This window comes from Carcharodon carcharias (genome assembly GCF_017639515.1).
Source record: "Carcharodon carcharias isolate sCarCar2 chromosome 29 unlocalized genomic scaffold, sCarCar2.pri SUPER_29_unloc_12, whole genome shotgun sequence".
NCBI lineage: Eukaryota > Metazoa > Chordata > Chondrichthyes > Lamniformes > Lamnidae > Carcharodon > Carcharodon carcharias.
In genome coordinates, this window is record NW_024470657.1 from 226,367 (window position 1) to 248,120 (window position 21,754).

At 54.4% G+C, this 21,754-nt stretch overlaps 1 protein-coding gene across 3 annotated transcripts in view; it reads right to left on the reverse strand.

Moving 5' to 3' along the window:
* Positions 1 to 21,754, reverse strand: part of lsr (lipolysis stimulated lipoprotein receptor) — a 200,819-nt gene that overhangs the window by 153,283 nt on the left and 25,782 nt on the right. For 2 of the 3 annotated variants that reach the window (XM_041181127.1, XM_041181126.1), the window contains exons 2-3: positions 4,718 to 5,059; positions 3,318 to 3,437 (exon numbers count right to left, since the gene is read on the reverse strand). In XM_041181127.1, coding sequence (XP_041037061.1) covers positions 3,318 to 3,437; positions 4,718 to 5,059 — 462 coding nt within the window. Of the gene's footprint in view, positions 1 to 254; positions 312 to 3,317; positions 3,438 to 4,717; positions 5,060 to 21,754 lie in introns of all 3 variants that reach the window. The other variant, XM_041181125.1, reaches the window with a different exon arrangement.

Consider the following 21,754-nt stretch of genomic DNA (forward strand, 5'->3'; position numbering starts at 1 on the left):
TGGTCGGACTATACTCTACGTTGCGGAGGTAGAGAATCGAAAGCTTGAACAGGTTGTACAGGAAATAACAAGAGACTGAAATTCTCAAGCGATGGAGGAGAGCTCTGAATGAGAGAATCCCTCGAGCAGCAGTGCAGAAAATGCTATTCCCTAGCCCCCAGGCTCTGCATCGATGCAATGCTTTCCTTCATCAACTCATCATTATCCCAGGAAGGGTCCCGTTCTACTCTGAAAGCTGGAGTAGAGTTCAGTACCTGGCATGTTCCCTATCTGTACACCTGGCAATAGGTCAGAGGTCCCTCCAGTTCTACCTGGAGAACAAAAGAGAGAGGACAACTGAGTTACCAACAGGAAAGTGTCCAACAAAGTGACCTAAACCCTGGATCTTCTGCATCCCTGATTTCCGTTATTTCGGGTGCTGGGGCCCTAAGCTCTGGAATTCCCTCTGCAAACCTTTCCCCATGGCTGTCTCTGTCTCTCTCTCTCTCTCTATCTCTCTATCTCTCTCTCGCTCTCCTCCTTCAAGCCTCTGTGAACAAACATTAGGACAGCTGGTCCCAAGATCTCCTTATACAACTCAGTGGCAAACTTTCTTTGATACTCACTTGCATGAAGTGCTTGGGAGGTTAAAAATGCTACATAAATGCAAGTTGTTGTTGCCTGATGTAATCTTTCTCCGGCTGGGGAACCCTTTCCATATATAAGGCAAGCGCTCACAAAAAGACAGAGAACTGAGTGTATCCCAACAACAGCCCTCCCCTCCTCTCCCTAATGGGTAGCCACAGGGCATGTCTGTATGGAATAGGGTAACTGACACAGCAAGTGTTTGGGCCTCGCTCATACAGAGCCCTCCCAGCAACCCCCTCCAACACACATTACACTTCCCGGCCCTCACAGGTACTCTCACAAGCTCAAAAAGGAGTCTCTGTGGAGACTCATCTCTCATCTGCACCAGGCAAGCTAAAAAGCGGTAAAGCACTGGAATAAACCACTCACAACCTGAAACATAAACACGCACATTTCCCACAACTGGGATCGTGAGGTCATTCCTGCACATTTAGCAAGCAGTTTGAATATGGCAATTGCTAATCCCTCACCAAGTGAATTCAACAGCTGCAGAGCATAACGGACAATAGCAACAGGGTATCATGGGTGAGGTCAGCGAGTTAGATTCGACAGGAAACATTTCATTGCCCTTATCAATCAGCTGTATCCCGGTGAGAGTCAGGGTGTGTGGGACTCGTACCCCAGTGACAGTCAGTGTGTGTGGGACTCGTACCCCAGTGACAGTCAGTGTGTGTGGGACCCATACCCCAGTGAGAGTCAGTGTGTGTGGGACACGTACCCCAGTGAGAGTCAGTGTGTGTGGGACCCGTACCCCAGTGAGAGTCAGTGTGTGTGGGACCCGTACCCCAGTGAGAGTCAGTGTGTGGGACCCATACCCCAGTGAGAGTCAGTGTGTGTGGGACCCGTACCCCAGTGAGAGTCAGCGTGTGTGGGACCCGTACCCCAGTGAGAGTCAGTGTGTGTGTGGTACCCGTACCCCAGTGAGAGTCAGCGTGTGTGGTACCCGTACCCCAGTGAGAGTCAGCGTGTGTGGTACCCGTACCCCAGTGAGAGTCAGCGTGTGTGGTACCCGTACCCCAGTGAGAGTCAGCGTGTGTGGTACCCGTACCCCAGTGAGAGTCAGCGTGTGTGGTACCCGTACCCCAGTGAGAGTCAGAGTGTGTGGGACCCGTACCCCAGTGAGAGTCAGAGTGTGTGGGACCCGTACCCCAGTGAGAGTCAGTGTGTGTGGGACCCGTACCCCAGTGAGAGTCAGTGTGTGTGGGACCCGTACCCCAGTGAGAGTCAGTGTGTGTGGGACCCGTACCCCAGTGAGAGTCAGTGTGTGTGGGACACGTACCCCAGTGAGAGTCAGTGTGTGTGGGACACGTACCCCAGTGAGAGTCAGTGTGTGAGGGACCCGTACCCCAGTGAGAGTCAGTGTGTGTGGGACCGGTACCCCAGTGAGAGTCAGTGTGTGAGGGACCCGTACCCCAGTGAGAGTCAGTGTGTGTGGGACACGTACCCCAGTGAGATTCAGTGTGTGTGGGACCCGTACCCCAGTGAGAGTCAGTGTGTGTGGGACCCGTACCCCAGTGAGAGTCAGTGTGTGTGTGGGACCCGTACCCCAGTGAGAGTCAGAGTGTGTGTGGGACCCGTACCCCAGTGAGAGTCGGTGTGTGTGGGACCCGTACCCCAGTGAGAGTCAGTGTGTGTGGGACCCGTACCCCAGTGAGAGTCAGTGTGTGGGACCCGTACCCCAGTGAGAGTCAGTGTGTGGGACCCGTACCCCAGTGAGAGTCAGTGTGTGGGACCCATACCCCAGTGAGAGTCAGTGTGTGTGGGACCCGTACCCCAATGAGAGTCAGCGTGTGTGGGACCCGTACCCCAGTGAGAGTCAGTGTGTGTGTGGTACCCGTACCCCAGTGAGAGTCAGCGTGTGTGGTACCCGTACCCCAGTGAGAGTCAGCGTGTGTGGTACCCGTACCCCAGTGAGAGTCAGCGTGTGTGGTACCCGTACCCCAGTGAGAGTCAGCGTGTGTGGTACCCGTACCCCAGTGAGAGTCAGCGTGTGTGGTACCCGTACCCCAGTGAGAGTCAGAGTGTGTGGGACCCGTACCCCAGTGAGAGTCAGAGTGTGTGGGACCCGTACCCCAGTGAGAGTCAGTGTGTGTGTGGGACCCGTACCCCAGTGAGAGTCAGTGTGTGTGTGGGACCCGTACCCCAGTGAGAGTCAGTGTGAGTGGGACCCGTACCCCAGTGAGAGTCAGTGTGAGTGGGACCCGTACCCCAGTGAGAGTCAGTGTGAGTGGGACCCGTACCCCAGTGAGAGTCGGTGTGTGTGGGACCCGTACCCCAGTGAGAGTCGGTGTGTGTGGGACCCGTACCCCAGTGAGAGTCAGTGTGTGTGGGACCCGTACCCCAGTGAGAGTCGGTGTGTGTGGGACCCGTACCCCAGTGAGAGTCGGTGAGTGTGGGACACGTACCCCAGTGAGAGTCAGTGTGTGCGTGGGATCCCTACCCCAGTGAGAGTCAGTGTGAGTGGGACCCGTACCCCAGTGAGAGTCAATGTGTGTGGGATCCGTACCCCAGTGAGAGTCAGTGTGTGTGGGACCTGTACCCCAGTGAGAGTCAGAGTGTGTGGGACACGAACCCCAGTGAGAGTCAGTGTGTGTGGGACTTGTACCCCAGTGAGAGTCAGTGTGTGTGGGACTTGTACCCCAGTGAGAGTCAGTGTGTGTGGGACCCGTACCGCAGTGAGAGTCACTTACCCAGGACAATCAGCTCTACGTAGCCCTCATTGTTACCCGAGAGATCCTGGAATGCGGTGACAGTGCAGTAATAAACACCACTGTCTCCCCAGGCTGTCTGTTCAATACTGAGATCAGCATCTGAGTAAGACAGGAACATTAATCAAACAAGCGAGGAAATACAAACCTTGGTGCCTGCCTCTACTTTTGCAATGCAACTCAGGCTCATCTCCCAAATTTACCACCACAGCCAGACAGCAGGTAACAGAGAATCACCGTCTCGATGGAACTAGGTTAGTGTAGCACTGCTCCTGTCCACAGGCTCATCACCATACTGTCTTATAGTTTAGAAGTCAAGGTCAACAACAAACCAATCGCAAGGTCTCTCTTTGCTAACACTTCAGGCAATTCTATATCTGTGTTATCACGTGAGGGAACAGTGCACGGGATCTGTGTCTGTCAACATGTTAGGGGGCGGTACATGGGATCTGTGTCTCTATTGACATGTTAGGGATCGGTACATGGGATCTGTGTCAACATGTTAGGGAGCAGTGCACAGGATCCATGTCAGTCTTAACATGCTAGGAAGTGGTGCATGGGATCTATGTCGGTCTTAACATGCTAGGGAGTTGTGCACGGGATCTATGTCAGTCTTAACATGCTAGGGAGCGGTGCACGGGATCTATGTTGGTCTTAACATGCTAGGGAGTTGTGCACGGGATCTATGTCAGTCTTAACATGCTAGGGAGTGGTGCATGGGATCATTCTGTGCTCCATGTTCAGGTTCGTCCACCCACAAACATTAGCTTCAATCGAGCCCACAGATGTCGACACTCTGTCCAGTTAACTGGTCACAGTTGCACAGGGCTTTGCTGGGGACAAAGTTTGAGTACTGTGCACAATCCCCGTCTCCTTCACAAAGAAAGGAACCTTAGAAGGGTTGGAATAAGTGAATTGTCCTTCGAGAAGAGGTTGAATTGGATGTGCCAATTCTCTCTGAAGAGAGAGAGAGCTGGTCTCACTGAATCAGGTGAGGTTTTGAGGGTTTTGACAGGGGTTGATGTTGAGTGGCTCTTTCTTCCCCAGATGGAGAGTCCAGCACTAACCAGGGGGAGGGGCTGTCCCAGGATGAGGGGTCGGCTGTTTTGGACCAAGACGAGGAGAAATGTCTTCACTCGGAGGGTGGTGAATCTTTTGAATTCTCTCCCCGAGAGAGCGGTGGATGCTCCATCACTGAGTATTTTCGAGACAGGCCGGTGGATTTTTGGGCACAAAGAGATAGGGAGGGAAAGTGGAGTTGGGTAGAAGATCAGCCACTATCGTATTGAATGGGGGATTAGGACCCCTCTTCCCACTCCTCCCCTGTGCCTTCCCTATCCCCCTCCTGTTTCTATCCTTGTGTTCTGAACAGAGCTGCTTACCATTGATGATGGTTATCTTCCGACCCTGGTAATAGTTGTCCAGTGTCACTGCTTTGCCCTGTTTGGACGCTACAATGCGTACAGTGCGAGAGTTATCCGGACAGTTCACATACGGATTATAGTTTGGGTCAATTTGTTGCATTTGGTCATTGATCTGATTGTCTGCGCTGCTGGGGTTAAAAGCGTCCAGCACCCGATCCCGGCAGAAGGACTTGTACTTCCAGATGACAGTAGGAGGTTGCGTGGCACTCGTGTCATAGTTACACTTCAAAACAACGGGCTGGAAGAGAATGGCATAGCGTATGGAGTCCGGAACTGTCACCTGGATCGCTGCAGAGAAACCTAAACAGCAGAAAAAAGATAGCCAGTGACACAAATCAGTGAGGGGAGCAGGCAGAAAGACCACCCCCCATCCCCCCAGCAGCGAGGGTCCCAGATTCAATCTCCACAGGGTGTCCGCACGCTCCTACCCTCCAACCCACCCTCAAACTGTCCAAAACCCTCCCCAACCAGGCGCCTGGTACCTTCCCCACTCCCAAAGCCCCTGAAGGCACCCTGTACCCTCAAAAATCCCCACCCCTCAAACCACTCAGGCCCTCCCCGCCCCCTCATAAAACACTCAGAGGCTCCCCGCCCCCTCATAAAACACCTTATACACTCCCCGCCCCCTCATAAAACACCTTATACACTCCCCGCCCCCTCAAAAAACACCTTATACACTCCCCGCCCCCTCAAAAAACACCTTATACACTCCCCGCCCCCTCATAAAACACCTTATACACTCCCCGCCCCCTCAAAAAACACCTTATACACTCCCCGCCCCCTCAAAAAACACCGTATACACTCCCCACCCCCTCAAAAAACACTCAGACGCTCCCCGCCCCCTCATAAAACACTCAGACGCTCCCCGCCCCCTCATAAAACACTCAGACGCTCCCCGCCCCCTCATAAAACACTCAGAGGCTCCCCGCCCCCTCATAAAACACTCAGACGATCCCCGCCCCCTCATAAAACACTCAGACACTCCCCAACCTCTCATAAAACAACTTATACACTCCCCGCCCCCTCAAAAAACACCTTATACACTCCCCGCCCCCTCAAAAAACACCTTATACACTCCCCACCCCCTCAAAAAACACTCAGACGCTCCCCGCCCCCTCATAAAACACCTTATACACTCCCCACCCCCTCAAAAAACACTCAGACGCTCCCCGCCCCCTCATAAAACACCTTATACACTCCCCACCCCCTCAAAAAACACCTTATACACTCCCCGCCCCCTCAAAAAACACTCAGACACTCCCCACCCCCTCAAAAAACACTCAGACGCTCCCCGCCCCCTCATAAAACACTCTAGACCCTCCCCACCCCCTCAAAAAACACTCAGACCCTCCCCGCCCCCTCAAAAAACACTCAGACCCTCCCCGCCCCCTCAAAAAACACTCAGAGGCCTCCCCGCCCCCTCATAAAACACTCTAGACCCTCCCCGCCCCCTCATAAAACACTCAGACCCTCCCCGCCCCCTCATAAAACACTCAGACCCTCCCCGCCCCCTCATAAAACACTCAGACCCTCCCCGCCCCCTCAAAAAACACTCAGACCCTCCCCGCCCCCTCATAAAACACTCAGACCCTCCCCGCCCCCTCAAAAAACACTCAGACCCTCCCCGCCCCCTCATAAAACACTCAGACCCTCCCCGCCCCCTCATAAAACACTCAGACCCTCCCCGCCCCCTCATAAAACACTCAGACACTCCCCGCCCCCTCATAAAACACTCAGACCCTCCCCGCCCCCTCAAAAAACACTCAGACCCTCCCCGCCCCCTCAAAAAACACTCAGACCCTCCCCGCCCCCTCAAAAAACACTCAGACCCTCCCCGCCCCCTCAAAAAACACTCAGACCCTCCCCGCCCCCTCAAAAAACACTCAGACCCTCCCCGCCCCCTCAAAAAAACACTCAGACCCTCCCCGCCCCCTCAAAAAACACTCAGACCCTCCCCGCCCCCTCATAAAACACTCAGACCCTCCCCGCCCCCTCATAAAACACTCAGACCCTCCCCGCCCCCTCATAAAACACTCAGACCCTCCCCGCCCCCTCATAAAACACTCAGACCCTCCCCGCCCCCTCATAAAACACTCAGACCCTCCCCAACTCCTCAAAAAACACTCAGACCCTCCCCGCCCCCTCAAAAAAACACTCAGACCCTCCCCGCCCCCTCAAAAAAACACTCAGACCCTCCCCGCCCCCTCAAAAAACACTCAGACCCTCCCCGCCCCCTCAAAAAACACTCAGACCCTCCCCGCCCCCTCAAAAAACACTCAGACCCTCCCCGCCCCCTCAAAAAACACTCAGACCCTCCCCGCCCCCTCAAAAAACACTCAGACCCTCCCCGCCCCCTCAAAAAACACTCAGACCCTCCCCGCCCCCTCAAAAAACACTCAGACCCTCCCCGCCCCCTCAAAAAACACTCAGACCCTCCCCGCCCCCTCAAAAAACACTCAGACCCTCCCCGCCCCCTCAAAAAACACTCAGACCCTCCCCGCCCCCTCAAAAAACACTCAGACCCTCCCCGCCCCCTCAAAAAACACTCAGACCCTCCCCGCCCCCTCAAAAAACACTCAGACCCTCCCCGCCCCCTCAAAAAACACTCAGACCCTCCCCACTCCTCAAAAAACACTCAGACCCTCCCCCACTCCTCAAAAAACACTCAGACCCTCCCCACCCCTCAAAAAACACTCAGACCCTCCCCACTCCTCAAAAAACACTCAGACCCTCCCCAACTCCTCAAAAAACACTCAGACCCTCCCCAACTCCTCAAAAAACACTCAGACCCTCCCCAACTCCTCAAAAAGCACTCAGACCCTCCCCAACTCCTCAAAAAACACTCAGACCCTCCCCAACTCCTCAAAAAACACTCAGACCCTCCCCAACTCCTCAAAAAAACACTCAGACCCTCCCCAACTCCTCAAAAAACACTCAGACCCTCCCCAACTCCTCAAAAAGCACTCAGACCCTCCCCAACTCCTCAAAAAGCACTCAGACCCTCCCCAACTCCTCAAAAAGCACTCAGACCCTCCCCAACTCCTCAAAAAGCACTCAGACCCTCCCCAACTCCTCAAAAAGCACTCAGACCCTCCCCAACTCCTCAAAAAGCACTCAGACCCTCCCCAACTCCTCAAAAAGCACTCAGACCCTCCCCAACTCCTCAAAAAGCACTCAGACCCTCCCCAACCCCTCAAAAAGCACTCAGACCCTCCCCAACTCCTCAAAAAGCACTCAGACCCTCCCCAACTCCTCAAAAAGCACTCAGACCCTCCCCAACTCCTCAAAAAGCACTCAGACCCTCCCCAACTCCTCAAAAAGCACTCAGACCCTCCCCAACTCCTCAAAAAGCACTCAGACCCTCCCCAACTCCTCAAAAAAGCACTCAGACCCTCCCCAACTCCTCAAAAAGCACTCAGACCCTCCCCAACTCCTCAAAAAGCACTCAGACCCTCCCCAACTCCTCAAAAAGCACTCAGACCCTCCCCGCCCCCTCATAAAACACTCAGAGGCTCCCCGCCCCCTCATAAAACACCTTATACACTCCCCGCCCCCTCATAAAACACTCAGACCCTCCCCGCCCCCTCATAAAACACTCAGACCCTCCCCGCCCCCTCATAAAACACTCAGACCCTCCCCGCCCCCTCATAAAACACTCAGACCCTCCCCGCCCCCTCATAAAACACTCAGACCCTCCCCGCCCCCTCATAAAACACTCAGACCCTCCCCCGCCCCCTCATAAAACACTCAGACCCTCCCCGCCCCCTCAAAAAACACTCAGACCCTCCCCGCCCCCTCATAAAACACTCAGACCCTCCCCGCCCCCTCATAAAACACTCAGACCCTCCCCGCCCCCTCATAAAACACTCAGACCCTCCCCGCCCCCTCAAAAAACACTCAGACCCTCCCCGCCCTCCTCAAAAAACACTCAGACCCTCCCCGCCCCCTCAAAAAAACACTCAGACCCTCCCCGCCCCCTCAAAAAAACACTCAGACCCTCCCCGCCCCCTCAAAAAAACACTCAGACCCTCCCCGCCCCCTCAAAAAACACTCAGACCCTCCCCGCCCCCTCAAAAAACACTCAGACCCTCCCCGCCCCCTCAAAAAACACTCAGACCCTCCCCGCCCCCTCAAAAAACACTCAGACCCTCCCCGCCCCCTCAAAAAACACTCAGACCCTCCCCGCCCCCTCAAAAAACACTCAGACCCTCCCCGCCCCCTCAAAAAACACTCAGACCCTCCCCGCCCCCTCAAAAAACACTCAGACCCTCCCCGCCCCCTCAAAAAACACTCAGACCCTCCCCGCCCCCTCAAAAAACACTCAGACCCTCCCCGCCCCCTCAAAAAACACTCAGACCCTCCCCGCCCCCTCAAAAAAACACTCAGACCCTCCCCGCCCCCTCAAAAAACACTCAGACCCCTCCCCGCCCCCTCAAAAAACACTCAGACCCTCCCCGCCCCCTCAAAAAACCCTCAGACCCTCCCCGCCCCCTCAAAAAACCCTCAGACCCTCCCCGCCCCTCAAAAAACCCTCAGACCCTCCCCGCCCCCTCAAAAAACCCTCAGACCCTCCCCGCCCCCTCAAAAAACACTCAGACCCTCCCCGCCCCCTCAAAAAACACTCAGACCCTCCCCGCCCCCTCAAAAAACACTCAGACCCTCCCCGCCCCCTCAAAAAACCTCAGACCCTCCCCACCTCCTCAAAAAAGCCCTCAGACCCTCCCCAGCCCCCTCAAAAAGCACTCAGACCCTCCCCGCCCCCTCAAAAAACCCTCAGACCCTCCCCGCCCCCTCAAAAAAACCCTCAGACCCTCCCCGCCCCCCTCAAAAAACCCTCAGACCCTCCCCGCCCCCTCAAAAAACCCTCAGACCCTCCCCGCCCCCTCAAAAAACCCTCAGACCCTCCCCGCCCCCTCAAAAAACCCTCAGACCCTCCCCGCCCCCTCAAAAAACCCTCAGACCCTCCCGCCCCCTCAAAAAAACCTCAGACCCTCCCCGCCCCCTCAAAAAAACCCTCAGACCCTCCCCGCCCCCTCAAAAACCCTCAGACCCTCCCCGCCCCCATCAAAAAACCCTCAGACCCTCCCCGCCCCCTCAAAAAACCCTCAGACCCTCCCCGCCCCCCTCAAAAAACCCCTCAGACCCTCCCCGCCCCTCAAAAAAACCCTCAGACCCTCCCCGCCCCCCTCAAAAACCCTCAGACCCTCCCCGCCCCCTCAAAAAACCCTCAGACCCTCCCCGCCCCCCTCAAAAAAACCCTCAGACCCTCCCCGCCCCCTCAAAAAACCCTCAGACCCCTCCCCGCCCCCTCAAAAAAACCCTCAGACCCTCCCCGCCCCCTCAAAAAACCCTCAGACCCTCCCCGCCCCCTCAAAAAACCCTCAGACCCTCCCCGCCCCCTCAAAAAACCCTCAGACCCTCCCCGCCCCCGTCAAAAAACCCTCAGACCCTCCCCGCCCCCTCAAAAAACCCTCAGACCCTCCCCGCCCCCTCAAAAAACCCTCAGACCCTCCCCGCCCCCCTCAAAAAAACCCTCAGACCCTCCCCGGCCCCTCAAAAAACCCTCAGACCCTCCCCGCCCCCTCAAAAAAACCCTCAGACCCTCCCCGCCCCCTCAAAAAACCCTCAGACCCTCCCCGCCCCCTCAAAAAAAACCCTCAGACCCTCCCCGCCCCCTCAAAAAACCCTCAGACCCTCCCCGCCCCCTCAAAAAACCCTCAGACCCTCCCCGCCCCTCAAAAAACCCTCAGACCCTCCCGCCCCCTCAAAAAACCACTCAGACCCTCCCCAACTCCTCAAAAAAAAAGCACTCAGACCCTCCCCAACTCCTCAAAAAGCACTCAGACCCTCCCCAACTCCTCAAAAAAGCACTCAAGACCCCTCCCCAACTCCTCAAAAAAGCACTCAGACCCTCCCCAACTCCTCAAAAAGCACTCAGGACCCTCCCCAACTCCTCAAAAAAGCACTCGAGACCCTCCCCAACTCCTCAAAAAAGCCACTCAGACCCTCCCCAACTCCTCAAAAAAGCACTCAGAACCCCTCCCCAACTCCTCAAAAAAGCACTCATGACCCTCCCCAACTCCTCAAAAAAGCCACTCAGACCCTCCCCGCAACTCCTCAAAAAGCACTCAGACCCTCCCAACTCCTCAAAAAAGCACTCAGAACCCTCCCCAACTCCTCAAAAAAGCACCAGACCTCCCCAACCTCCTCAAAAAAGCACTCAGACCCTCCCCAACTCCTCAAAAAGCACTCAGAACCCCACCCCAACTCCTCAAAAAAGCACTCAGACCCTCCCCAACTCCTCAAAAAAGCACTCAGACCCTCCCCAACTCCTCAAAAAAGCACTCAGACCCTCCCCAACTCCTCAAAAAAGCACTCAGACCCTCCCCAACTCCTCAAAAAGCACTCAGACCCTCCCCAACTCCTCAAAAAAGCACTCAGACCCTCCCAACTCCTCAAAAAAGCACTCAGACCCTCCCCAACTCCTCAAAAAGCACTCAGACCCTCCCCAACACCTCAAAAAAGCACTCAGACCCTCCCCAACTCCTCAAAAAAGCACTCAGACCCTCCCCAACTCCTCAAAAAAGCACTCAGACCCTCCCCAACTCCTCAAAAAAGCACTCAGACCCTCCCAACTCCTCAAAAAAGCACTCAGACCCTCCCCAACTCCTCAAAAAAGCACTCAGACCCTCCCCAACTCCTCAAAAAAGCACTCAGACCCCTCCCCAACTCCTCAAAAAAACCCTCAGACCCTCCCCGCCCCTCAAAAAACCCTCAGACCCTCCCCGCCCCCTCAAAAAAACCCTCAGACCCTCCCCGCCCCCTCAAAAAACCCTCAGACCCTCCCCGCCCCCTCAAAAAACCCTCAGACCCTCCCCGCCCCCTCAAAAAACCCTCAGACCCTCCCGCCCCCCTCAAAAAACCCTCAGACCCTCCCCGCCCCCTCAAAAAACCCTCAGACCCTCCCCGCCCCCTCAAAAAACCCTCAGACCCCTCCCCGCCCCCTCAAAAAACCCTCAGACCCTCCCCGCCCCCTCAAAAAACCCTCAGACCCTCCCCGCCCCCTCAAAAAACCCTCAGACCCTCCCCGCCCCCTCAAAAAACCCTCAGACCCTCCCCGCCCCCTCAAAAAACCCTCAGACCCTCCCCGCCCCCTCAAAAAACCCTCAGACCCTCCCCCCCCCCACAAAAAAACCTCAGACCCTCCCCCCCCCCTCAAAAAACCCTCAGACCCTCCCCGCCCCCTCAAAAAACCTCAGACCCTCCCCGCCCCCTCAAAAAAACCCTCAGACCCTCCCCGCCCCCTCAAAAAACCCTCAGACCCTCCCCGCCCCCTCAAAAAACCCTCAGACCCTCCCCGCCCCCTCAAAAAACCCTCAGACCCTCCCCGCCCCCTCAAAAAACCCTCAGACCCTCCCCGCCCCCTCAAAAAAACCCTCAGACCCTCCCCGCCCCCTCAAAAAACCCTCAGACCCTCCCCGCCCCCTCAAAAAACCCTCAGACCCTCCCCGCCCCCTCAAAAAACCCTCAGACCCTCCCCGCCCCCTCAAAAAACCCTCAGACCCTCCCCGCCCCCTCAAAAAACCCTCAGACCCTCCCCGCCCCCTCAAAAAACCCTCAGACCCTCCCCGCCCCTCAAAAAACCCTCAGACCCTCCCCGCCCCCTCAAAAAACCCTCAGACCCTCCCCCCCCTCAAAAAACCCTCAGACCCTCCCCGCCCCCTCAAAAAACCCCTCAGACCCTCCCCGCCCCCTCAAAAAACCCTCAGACACTCCCCGCCCCCTCAAAAAACCCTCAGACCCTCCCGCCCCCTCAAAAAACCCTCAGACCCTCCCCCGCCCCCTCAAAAAACCCTCAGACCCTCCCCGCCCCCTCAAAAAACCCTCAGACCCTCCCCGCCCCCTCAAAAAACCCTCAGACCCCTCCCCGCCCCTCAAAAAAACCCTCAGGACCCTCCCCGCCCCCTCAAAAAAACCCTCAGACCCTCCCCGCCCCCTCAAAAAACCCTCAGACCCTCCCCGCCCCCTCAAAAAACCCTCAGACCCTCCCCGCCCCCTCAAAAAACCCTCAGACCCTCCCCGCCCCCGCAAAAAACCCTCAGACCCTCCCCGCCCCCTCAAAAAACCCTCAGACCCTCCCCGCCCCCTCAAAAAACCCTCAGACCCTCCCCGCCCCTCAAAAAACCCTCAGACCCTCCCCGCCCCCTCAAAAAACCCTCAGACCCTCCCCGCCCCCTCAAAAAACCCTCAGCCCCTCCCGCCCCCTCAAAAAAACACTCAGACCCTCCCCCTCCCTCAAAAAACACTCAGACCCTCCCCGACCCCCTCAAAAAACACTCAGACCCTCCCCGCCCCTCTCAAAACAACACTCAGACCCTCCCACGTCCTCAAAAAACACTCAGACCCTCCCCAACTCCTCAAAAAACCTCAGACCCTCCCAACTCCTCAAAAAACACTCAGACCCTCCCCAACTCCCAAAAACACTCGAACCCTCCCAACTCCTCAAAAAACCACTCAGACCCTCCCCAACTCCTCAAAAAACACTCAGAACCCTCCCCAACTCCTCAAAAACACTCAGACCCTCCCCAACTCCTCAAAAACACTCAGACCCCCCAACTCCTCAAATACTCAGACCCTCCCCAACTCTCAAAAAACACTCAGACCCTCCCCAACTCCTCAAAAAAACACTCAGACCCTCCCCAACTCCTCAAAAACACTCAGACCCTCCCCAACTCCTCAAAAAACCCTCAGACCCTCCCAACTCCTCAAAAAACCCTCAGACCCTCCCCAACTCCTCAAAAACACTCAGACCCTCCCCAACTCCTCAAAAAACACTCAGACCCTCCCCAACTCCTCAAAAAACCTCAGACCCTCCCCAACCTCCTCAAAAACACTCAGACCCTCCCCAACCTCCTCAAAAAACACTCAGACCCTCCCCAACTCCTCAAAAACACTCAGACCCTCCCCAACTCCTCAAAAAACACTCAGGACCCTCCCCACTCCTCAAAAAACCCTCAGACCCTCCCCAACTCCTCAAAAAACACTCAGACCCTCCCCAACTCCTCAAAAACACTCAGACCCTCCCCAACTCCTCAAAAAACCCTCAGACCCTCCCCAACTCCTCAAAAAACACTCAGACCCTCCCCACTCCTCAAAAAACCCTCAGACCTCCCCAACCTCCTCAAAAACCCTCAGACCCTCCCAACTCCTCAAAAAACCCTCAGACCCTCCCCAACTCCTCAAAAAAACCCTCAGACCCTCCCCAACTCCTCAAAAAACCCTCAGACCCTCCCCAACTCCTCAAAAAACCCTCAGACCCTCCCCAACTCCTCAAAAAAACCCTCAGACCCTCCCCAACTCCTCAAAAAACCCTCAGACCCTCCCCAACTCCTCAAAAAACCCTCAGACCCTCCCCAACTCCTCAAAAAACCCTCAGACCCTCCCCAACTCCTCAAAAAACCCTCAGACCCTCCCCAACTCCTCAAAAACCCTCAGACCCTCCCCAACTCCTCAAAAAACCCTCAGACCCTCCCCAACTCCTCAAAAAACCCTCAGACCCTCCCCAACTCCTCAAAAAACCCTCAGACCCTCCCCAACTCCTCAAAAAACCCTCAGACCCTCCCCAACTCCTCAAAAAACCCTCAGACCCTCCCCAACTCCTCAAAAAACCCTCAGACCCTCCCCAACTCCTCAAAAAACCCTCAGACCCTCCCCAACTCCTCAAAAAACCCTCAGACCCTCCCCAACTCCTCAAAAAACCCTCAGACCCTCCCCAACTTCCTCAAAAAACCCTCAGACCCTCCCCAACTCCTCAAAAAACCCTCAGACCCTCCCCAACTCCTCAAAAAACCCTCAGACCCTCCCCAACTCCTCAAAAAACCCTCAGACCCTCCCAACTCCTCAAAAAAACCCTCAGACCCTCCCCAACTCCTCAAAAAAACCCTCAGACCTCCCCAACTCCTCAATAAAACCTCAGACCCTCCCCACATCCTCAAAAAACCCTCAGACCCTCCCCAACTCCTCAAAAAACCCTCAGACCCTCCCAACTCCTCAAAAAACCCTCAGACCCTCCCAACTCCTCAAAAAACCCTCAGACCCTCCCCAACTCCTCAAAAACCCTCAGACCCCTCCCCAACTCCTCAAAAAACCCTCAGAACCCTCCCCAACTCCTCAAAAAAACCCTCAGGACCCTCCCCAACTCCTCAAAAAACCCTCAGACCCTCCCCAACTCCTCAAAAAAACACTCAGACCCTCCCCAATCCTCAAAAAAACACTCAGACCCTCCCCAACTCCTCAAAAAACACTCAGACCCTCCCCAACTCCTCAAAAAACACTCAGACCCTCCCCAACTCCTCAAAAAAACACTCAGGACCCTCCCCAACTCCTCAAAAAACACTCAGACCCTCCCCAACTCCTCAAAAAACACTCAGACCCTCCCCAACTCCTCAAAAAACACTCAGACCCTCCCCAACTCCTCAAAAAACACTCAGACCCTCCCCAACTCCTCAAAAAACACTCAGACCCTCCCCAACTCTCAAAAAACCCTCAGACCCTCCCCAACTCCTCAAAAAACACTCAGACCCTCCCAACTCCTCAAAAAACCCTCAGACCCTCCCCAACTCCTCAAAAAACACTCAGACCCTCCCCAACTCCTCAAAAAACACTCAGACCCTCCCCAACTCCTCAAAAACACTCAGACCCTCCCCAACTCCTCAAAAAACACTCAGACCCTCCCCAACTCCTCAAAAAAACACTCAGACCCTCCCCAACTCCTCAAAAAACACTCAGACCCTCCCCAACTCCTCAAAAAACACGCAGACCCTCCCCAACTCCTCAAAAAACACGCAGACCCTCCCCAACTCCTCAAAAAACACGCAGACCCTCCCCAACTCCTCAAAAAACACGCAGACCCTCCCCAACTCCTCAAAAAACACGCAGACCCTCCCCAACTCCTCAAAAAACCTCAGACCCTCCCCAACTCCTCAAAAAACACGCAGACCCTCCCCACTCCTCAAAAAACACGCAGACCCTCCCCAACTCCTCAAAAAACACGCAGACCCTCCCCAACTCCTCAAAAAACACGCAGACCCTCCCCAACTCCTCAAAAAACACGCAGACCCTCCCCAACTCCTCAAAAAACACGCAGACCCTCCCCAACTCCTCAAAAAACACGCAGACCCTCCCCAACTCCTCAAAAAACACGCAGACCCTCCCCAACTCCTCAAAAAACACGCAGACCCTCCCCAACTCCTCAAAAAACACGCAGACCCTCCCCAACTCCTCAAAAAACACGCAGACCCTCCCCAACTCCTCAAAAAACACGCAGACCCTCCCCAACTCCTCAAAAAACACGCAGACCCTCCCCAACTCCTCAAAAAACACGCAGACCCTCCCCAACTCCTCAAAAACACGCAGACCCTCCCCAACTCCTCAAAAAACACGCAGACCCTCCCCAACTCCTCAAAAAACACGCAGACCCTCCCCAACTCCTCAAAAAACACGCAGACCCTCCCCAACTCCTCAAAAAACACGCAGACCCTCCCCAACTCCTCAAAAAAACACGCAGACCCTCCCCAACTCCTCAAAAAACACGCAGACCCTCCCCAACTCCTCAAAAAAAACACGCAGACCCTCCCCAACTCCTCAAAAAACACGCAGACCCTCCCAACTCCTCAAAAAACACGCAGGACCCTCCCCAACTCCTCAAAAAACACGCAGACCCTCCCCAACTCCTCAAAAAACACGCAGACCCTCCCCAACTCCTCAAAAAAACACGCAGACCCTCCCCAACTCCTCAAAAAACACGCAGACCCTCCCCAACTCCTCAAAAAACACGCAGACCCTCCCCAACTCCTCAAAAAACACGCAGACCCTCCCCAACTCCTCAAAAAACACGCAGACCCTCCCCAACTCCTCAAAAAACACGCAGACCCTCCCCAACTCCTCAAAAAAACACGCAGACCCTCCCCAACTCCTCAAAAAACACGCAGACCCTCCCCAACTCCTCAAAAAACACGCAGACCCTCCCCAACTCCTCAAAAAACACGCAGACCCTCCCCAACTCCTCAAAAAACACGCAGACCCTCCCCAACTCCTCAAAAAACACGCAGACCCTCCCCAACTCCTCAAAAAAAACACGCAGACCCTCCCCAACTCCTCAAAAAACACGCAGACCCTCCCCAACTCCTCAAAAAACACGCAGACCCTCCCCAACTCCTCAAAAAACACGCAGACCCTCCCCAACTCCTCAAAAAACAAACGCAGGACCCTCCCCAACTCCTCAAAAAACACGCAGACCCTCCCCAACTCCTCAAAAAACCACGCAGGACCCTCCCCAACTCCTCAAAAAACACGCAGACCCTCCCCAACTCCTCAAAAAACACGCAGACCCTCCCCAACTCCTCAAAAAACACGCAGGACCCTCCCCAACTCCTCAAAAAACACGCAGGACCCTCCCCAACTCCTCAAAAAACACGCAGACCCTCCCAACCTCCTCAAAAAACACGCAGACCCTCCCCAAACTCCTCAAAAAACACGCAGACCCTCCCCAACTCCTCAAAAAACACGCAGACCCTCCCCAACTCCTCAAAAAACACGCAGACCCTCCCAACTCCTCAAAAAACACTCAGACCCTCCCCAACTCCTCAAAAAACACGCAGACCCTCCCCAACTCCTCAAAAAACACCAGGACCCTCCCCAACTCCTCAAAAAAACACGCAGACCCTCCCCAACTCCTCAAAAAACACGCAGACCCTCCCCAACTCCTCAAAAAACACGCAGACCCTCCCCAACTCCTCAAAAAACACTCAGACCCTCCCCAACTCCTCAAAAAACACTCAGACCCTCCCCAACTCCTCAAAAAACACTCAGACCCTCCCCAACTCCTCAAAAAACACTCAGACCCTCCCCAACTCCTCAAAAAACACTCAGACCCTCCCCAACTCCTCAAAAAACACTCAGACCCTCCCAACTCCTCAAAAAACACTCAGACCCTCCCCAACTCCTCAAAAAACACTCAGACCCTCCCCAACTCCTCAAAAAACACTCAGACCCTCCCCAACTCCTCAAAAAACACTCAGACCCTCCCCAACTCCTCAAAAAACACTCAGACCCTCCCCAACTCCTCAAAAAACACTCAGACCCTCCCCAACTCCTCAAAAAACACTCAGGACCCTCCCCAACTCCTCAAAAAACACTCAGACCCTCCCCAACTCCTCAAAAAACACTCAGACCCTCCCCAACTCCTCAAAAAAACACTCAGACCCTCCCCAACTCCTCAAAAAACACTCAGACCCTCCCCAACTCCTCAAAAAACACTCAGACCCTCCCCAACTCCTCAAAAAACACTCAGACCCTCCCCAACTCCTCAAAAAACACTCAGACCCTCCCCAACTCCTCAAAAAACACTCAGACCCTCCCCAACTCCTCAAAAAACACTCAGACCCTCCCCAACTCCTCAAAAAACACTCAGACCCTCCCCAACTCCTCAAAAAACACTCAGACCCTCCCCAACTCCTCAAAAAACACTCAGACCCTCCCCAACTCCTCAAAAAGCACTCAGACCCTCCCAACTCCTCAAAAAACACTCAGACCCTCCCCAACTCCTCAAAAAACACTCAGACCCTCCCCAACTCCTCAAAAAACACTCAGACCCTCCCCAACTCCTCAAAAAACACTCAGACCCTCCCCAACTCCTCAAAAAACACTCAGACCCTCCCCAACTCCTCAAAAAACACTCAGACCCTCCCCAACTCCTCAAAAAACACTCAGACCCTCCCCAACTCCTCAAAAAAACACTCAGACCCTCCCCAACTCCTCAAAAAACACTCCAGACCCTCCCCAACTCCTCAAAAAACACTCAGACCCTCCCCAACTCCTCAAAAAAACACTCAGACCCTCCCCAACTCCTCAAAAAACACTCAGACCCTCCCCAACTCCTCAAAAAAACACTCAGACCCTCCCCAACTCCTCAAAAAACACTCAGACCCTCCCCAACTCCTCAAAAAAACACTCAGACCCTCCCAACTCCTCAAAAAACACTCAGACCCTCCCCAACTCCTCAAAAAACACTCAGACCCTCCCCAACTCCTCAAAAAACACTCAGACCCTCCCCAACTCCTCAAAAACACTCAGACCCTCCCCAACTCCTCAAAAAACACTCAGACCCTCCCCAACTCCTCAAAAAACACTCAGACCCTCCCCAACTCCTCAAATAAACACTCAGACCCTCCCCAACTCCTCAAAAAACACTCAGACCCTCCCCAACTCCTCAAAAAACACTCAGACCTCCCCAACTCCTCAAAAAACACTCAGACCCTCCCCAACTCCTCAAAAAACACTCAGACCCTCCCCAACTCCTCAAAAAACACTCAGACCCTCCCCAACTCCTCAAAAAACACTCAGACCCTCCCCAACTCCTCAAAAAACACTCAGACCCTCCCCAACTCCTCAAAAAACACTCAGACCCTCCCCAACTCCTCAAAAAACACTCAGACCCTCCCCAACTCCTCAAAAAACACTCAGACCCTCCCCAACTCCTCAAAAAACACTCAGACCCTCCCCAACTCCTCAAAAAACACTCAGACCCTCCCCAACTCCTCAAAAAACACTCAGACCCTCCCCAACTCCTCAAAAAACACTCAGACCCTCCCCAACTCCTCAAAAAAACACTCAGACCCTCCCCAACTCCTCAAAAAACACTCAGACCCTCCCCAACTCCTCAAAAAACACTCAGACACTCCCCAACTCCTCAAAAAAACACTCAGACCCTCCCCAACTCCTCAAAAAAACACTCAGACCCTCCCCAACTCCTCAAAAAACACTCAGACCCTCCCCAACTCCTCAAAAAACACTCAGACCCTCCCCAACTCCTCAAAAAACACTCAGACCCTCCCCAACTCCTCAAAAAGCACTCAGACCCTCCCCAACTCCTCAAAAAGCACTCAGACCCTCCCCAACTCCTCAAAAAGCACTCAGACCCTCCCCAACTCCTCAAAAAAGCACTCAGACCCTCCCCAACTCCTCAAAAAGCACTCAGACCCTCCCCAACTCCTCAAAAAACACTCAGACCCTCCCCAACTCCTCAAAAAGCACTCAGACCCTCCCCAACTCCTCAAAAAACACTCAGACCCTCCCCAACTCCTCAAAAAGCACTCAGACCCTCCCCAACTCCTCAAAAAGCACTCAGACCCTCCCCAACTCCTCAAAAAACACTCAGACCCTCCCCAACTCCTCAAAAAACACTCAGACCCTCCCCAACTCCTCAAAAAAGCACTCAGACCCTCCCCAACTCCTCAAAAAACACTCAGACCCTCCCCAACTCCTCAAAAAGCACTCAGACCCTCCCCAACTCCTCAAAAAGCACTCAGACCCTCCCCAACTCCTCAAAAAGCACTCAGACCCTCCCCAACTCCTCAAAAAGCACTCAGACCCTCCCCAACTCCTCAAAAAACACTCAGACCCTCCCCAACTCCTCAAAAAACACTCAGACCCTCCCCAACTCCTCAAAAAACACTCAGACCCTCCCCAACTCCTCAAAAAACACTCAGACCCTCCCCAACTCCTCAAAAAACACTCAGACCCTCCCCAACTCCTCAAAAAACACTCAGACCCTCCCCAACTCCTCAAAAAACACTCAGACCCTCCCCAACTCCTCAAAAAAACACTCAGACCCTCCCCAACTCCTCAAAAAACACTCAGACCCTCCCCAACTCCTCAAAAAACACTCAGACCCTTCCCCAACTCCTCAAAAAGCACTCAGACCTCCCCACTCCTCAAAAAAGCACTCAGACCCTCCCCAACTCCCCTCAAAAAAAAGCCACTTCAGACCCTCCCCAACTCCTCAACAAGCACTCAGACCCTCCCCAACTCCTCAAAAAAGCACTCAGACCCTCCCCAACTCCTCAAAAATCACTCAGACCTCCCCAACTCCTCAAAAAAGCACTCAGACCCTCCCCAACTCCTCAAAAAAGCACTCAGACCCTCCCCAACTCCTCAAAAAAGCACTCAGACCCTCCCCAACTCCTCAAAAAAGCACTCAGACCCTCCCCAACTCCTCAAAAAAGCACTCAGACCCTCCCCAACTCCTCAAAAAAGCACTCAGACCCTCCCAACTCCTCAAAAAAGCACTCAGACCCTCCCCAACTCCTCAAAAAACACTCAGACCTCCCCAACTCCTCAAAAAAGCACTCAGGACCCTACCCAACTCCTCAAAAAAGCACTCAGGACCCTCCCCAACTCCTCAAAAAACACTCAGACCCTCCCCAACTCCTCAAAAAACACTCAGACCCTCCCCAACTCCTCAAAAAACACTCAGACCCTCCCCAACTCCTCAAAAAACACTCAGACCCTCCCCAACTCCTCAAAAAACACTCAGACCCTCCCCAACTCCTCAAAAAACACTCAGACCCTCCCCAACTCCTCAAAAAACACTCAGACCCTCCCCAACTCCTCAAAAAACACTCAGACCCTCCCCAACTCCTCAAAAAACACTCAGACCCTCCCCAACTCCTCAAAAAACACTCAGACCCTCCCCAACTCCTCAAAAAACACTCAGACCCTCCCCAACTCCTCAAAAAACACTCAGACCCTCCCCAACTCCTCAAAAAACACTCAGACCCTCCCCAACTCCTCAAAAAACACTCAGACCCTCCCCAACTCCTCAAAAAACACTCAGACCCTCCCCAACTCCTCAAAAAACACTCAGACCCTCCCCAACTCCTCAAAAAACACTCAGACCCTCCCCAACTCCTCAAAAAAGCACTCAGACCCTCCCCAACTCCTCAAAAAAGCACTCAGACCCTCCCCAACTCCTCAAAAAAACACTCAGACCCTCCCCACTCCTCAAAAAAAGCACTCAGAACCCTCCCCAACCCTCAAAAAAGCACTCACACCCTCCCCAACTCCTCAAAAAACGCACTCAGACCCTCCCCAACTCCTCAAAAAAGCACTCCAGACCCTCCCCAACTCCTCAAAAAGCACTCCGACCCTCCCCAA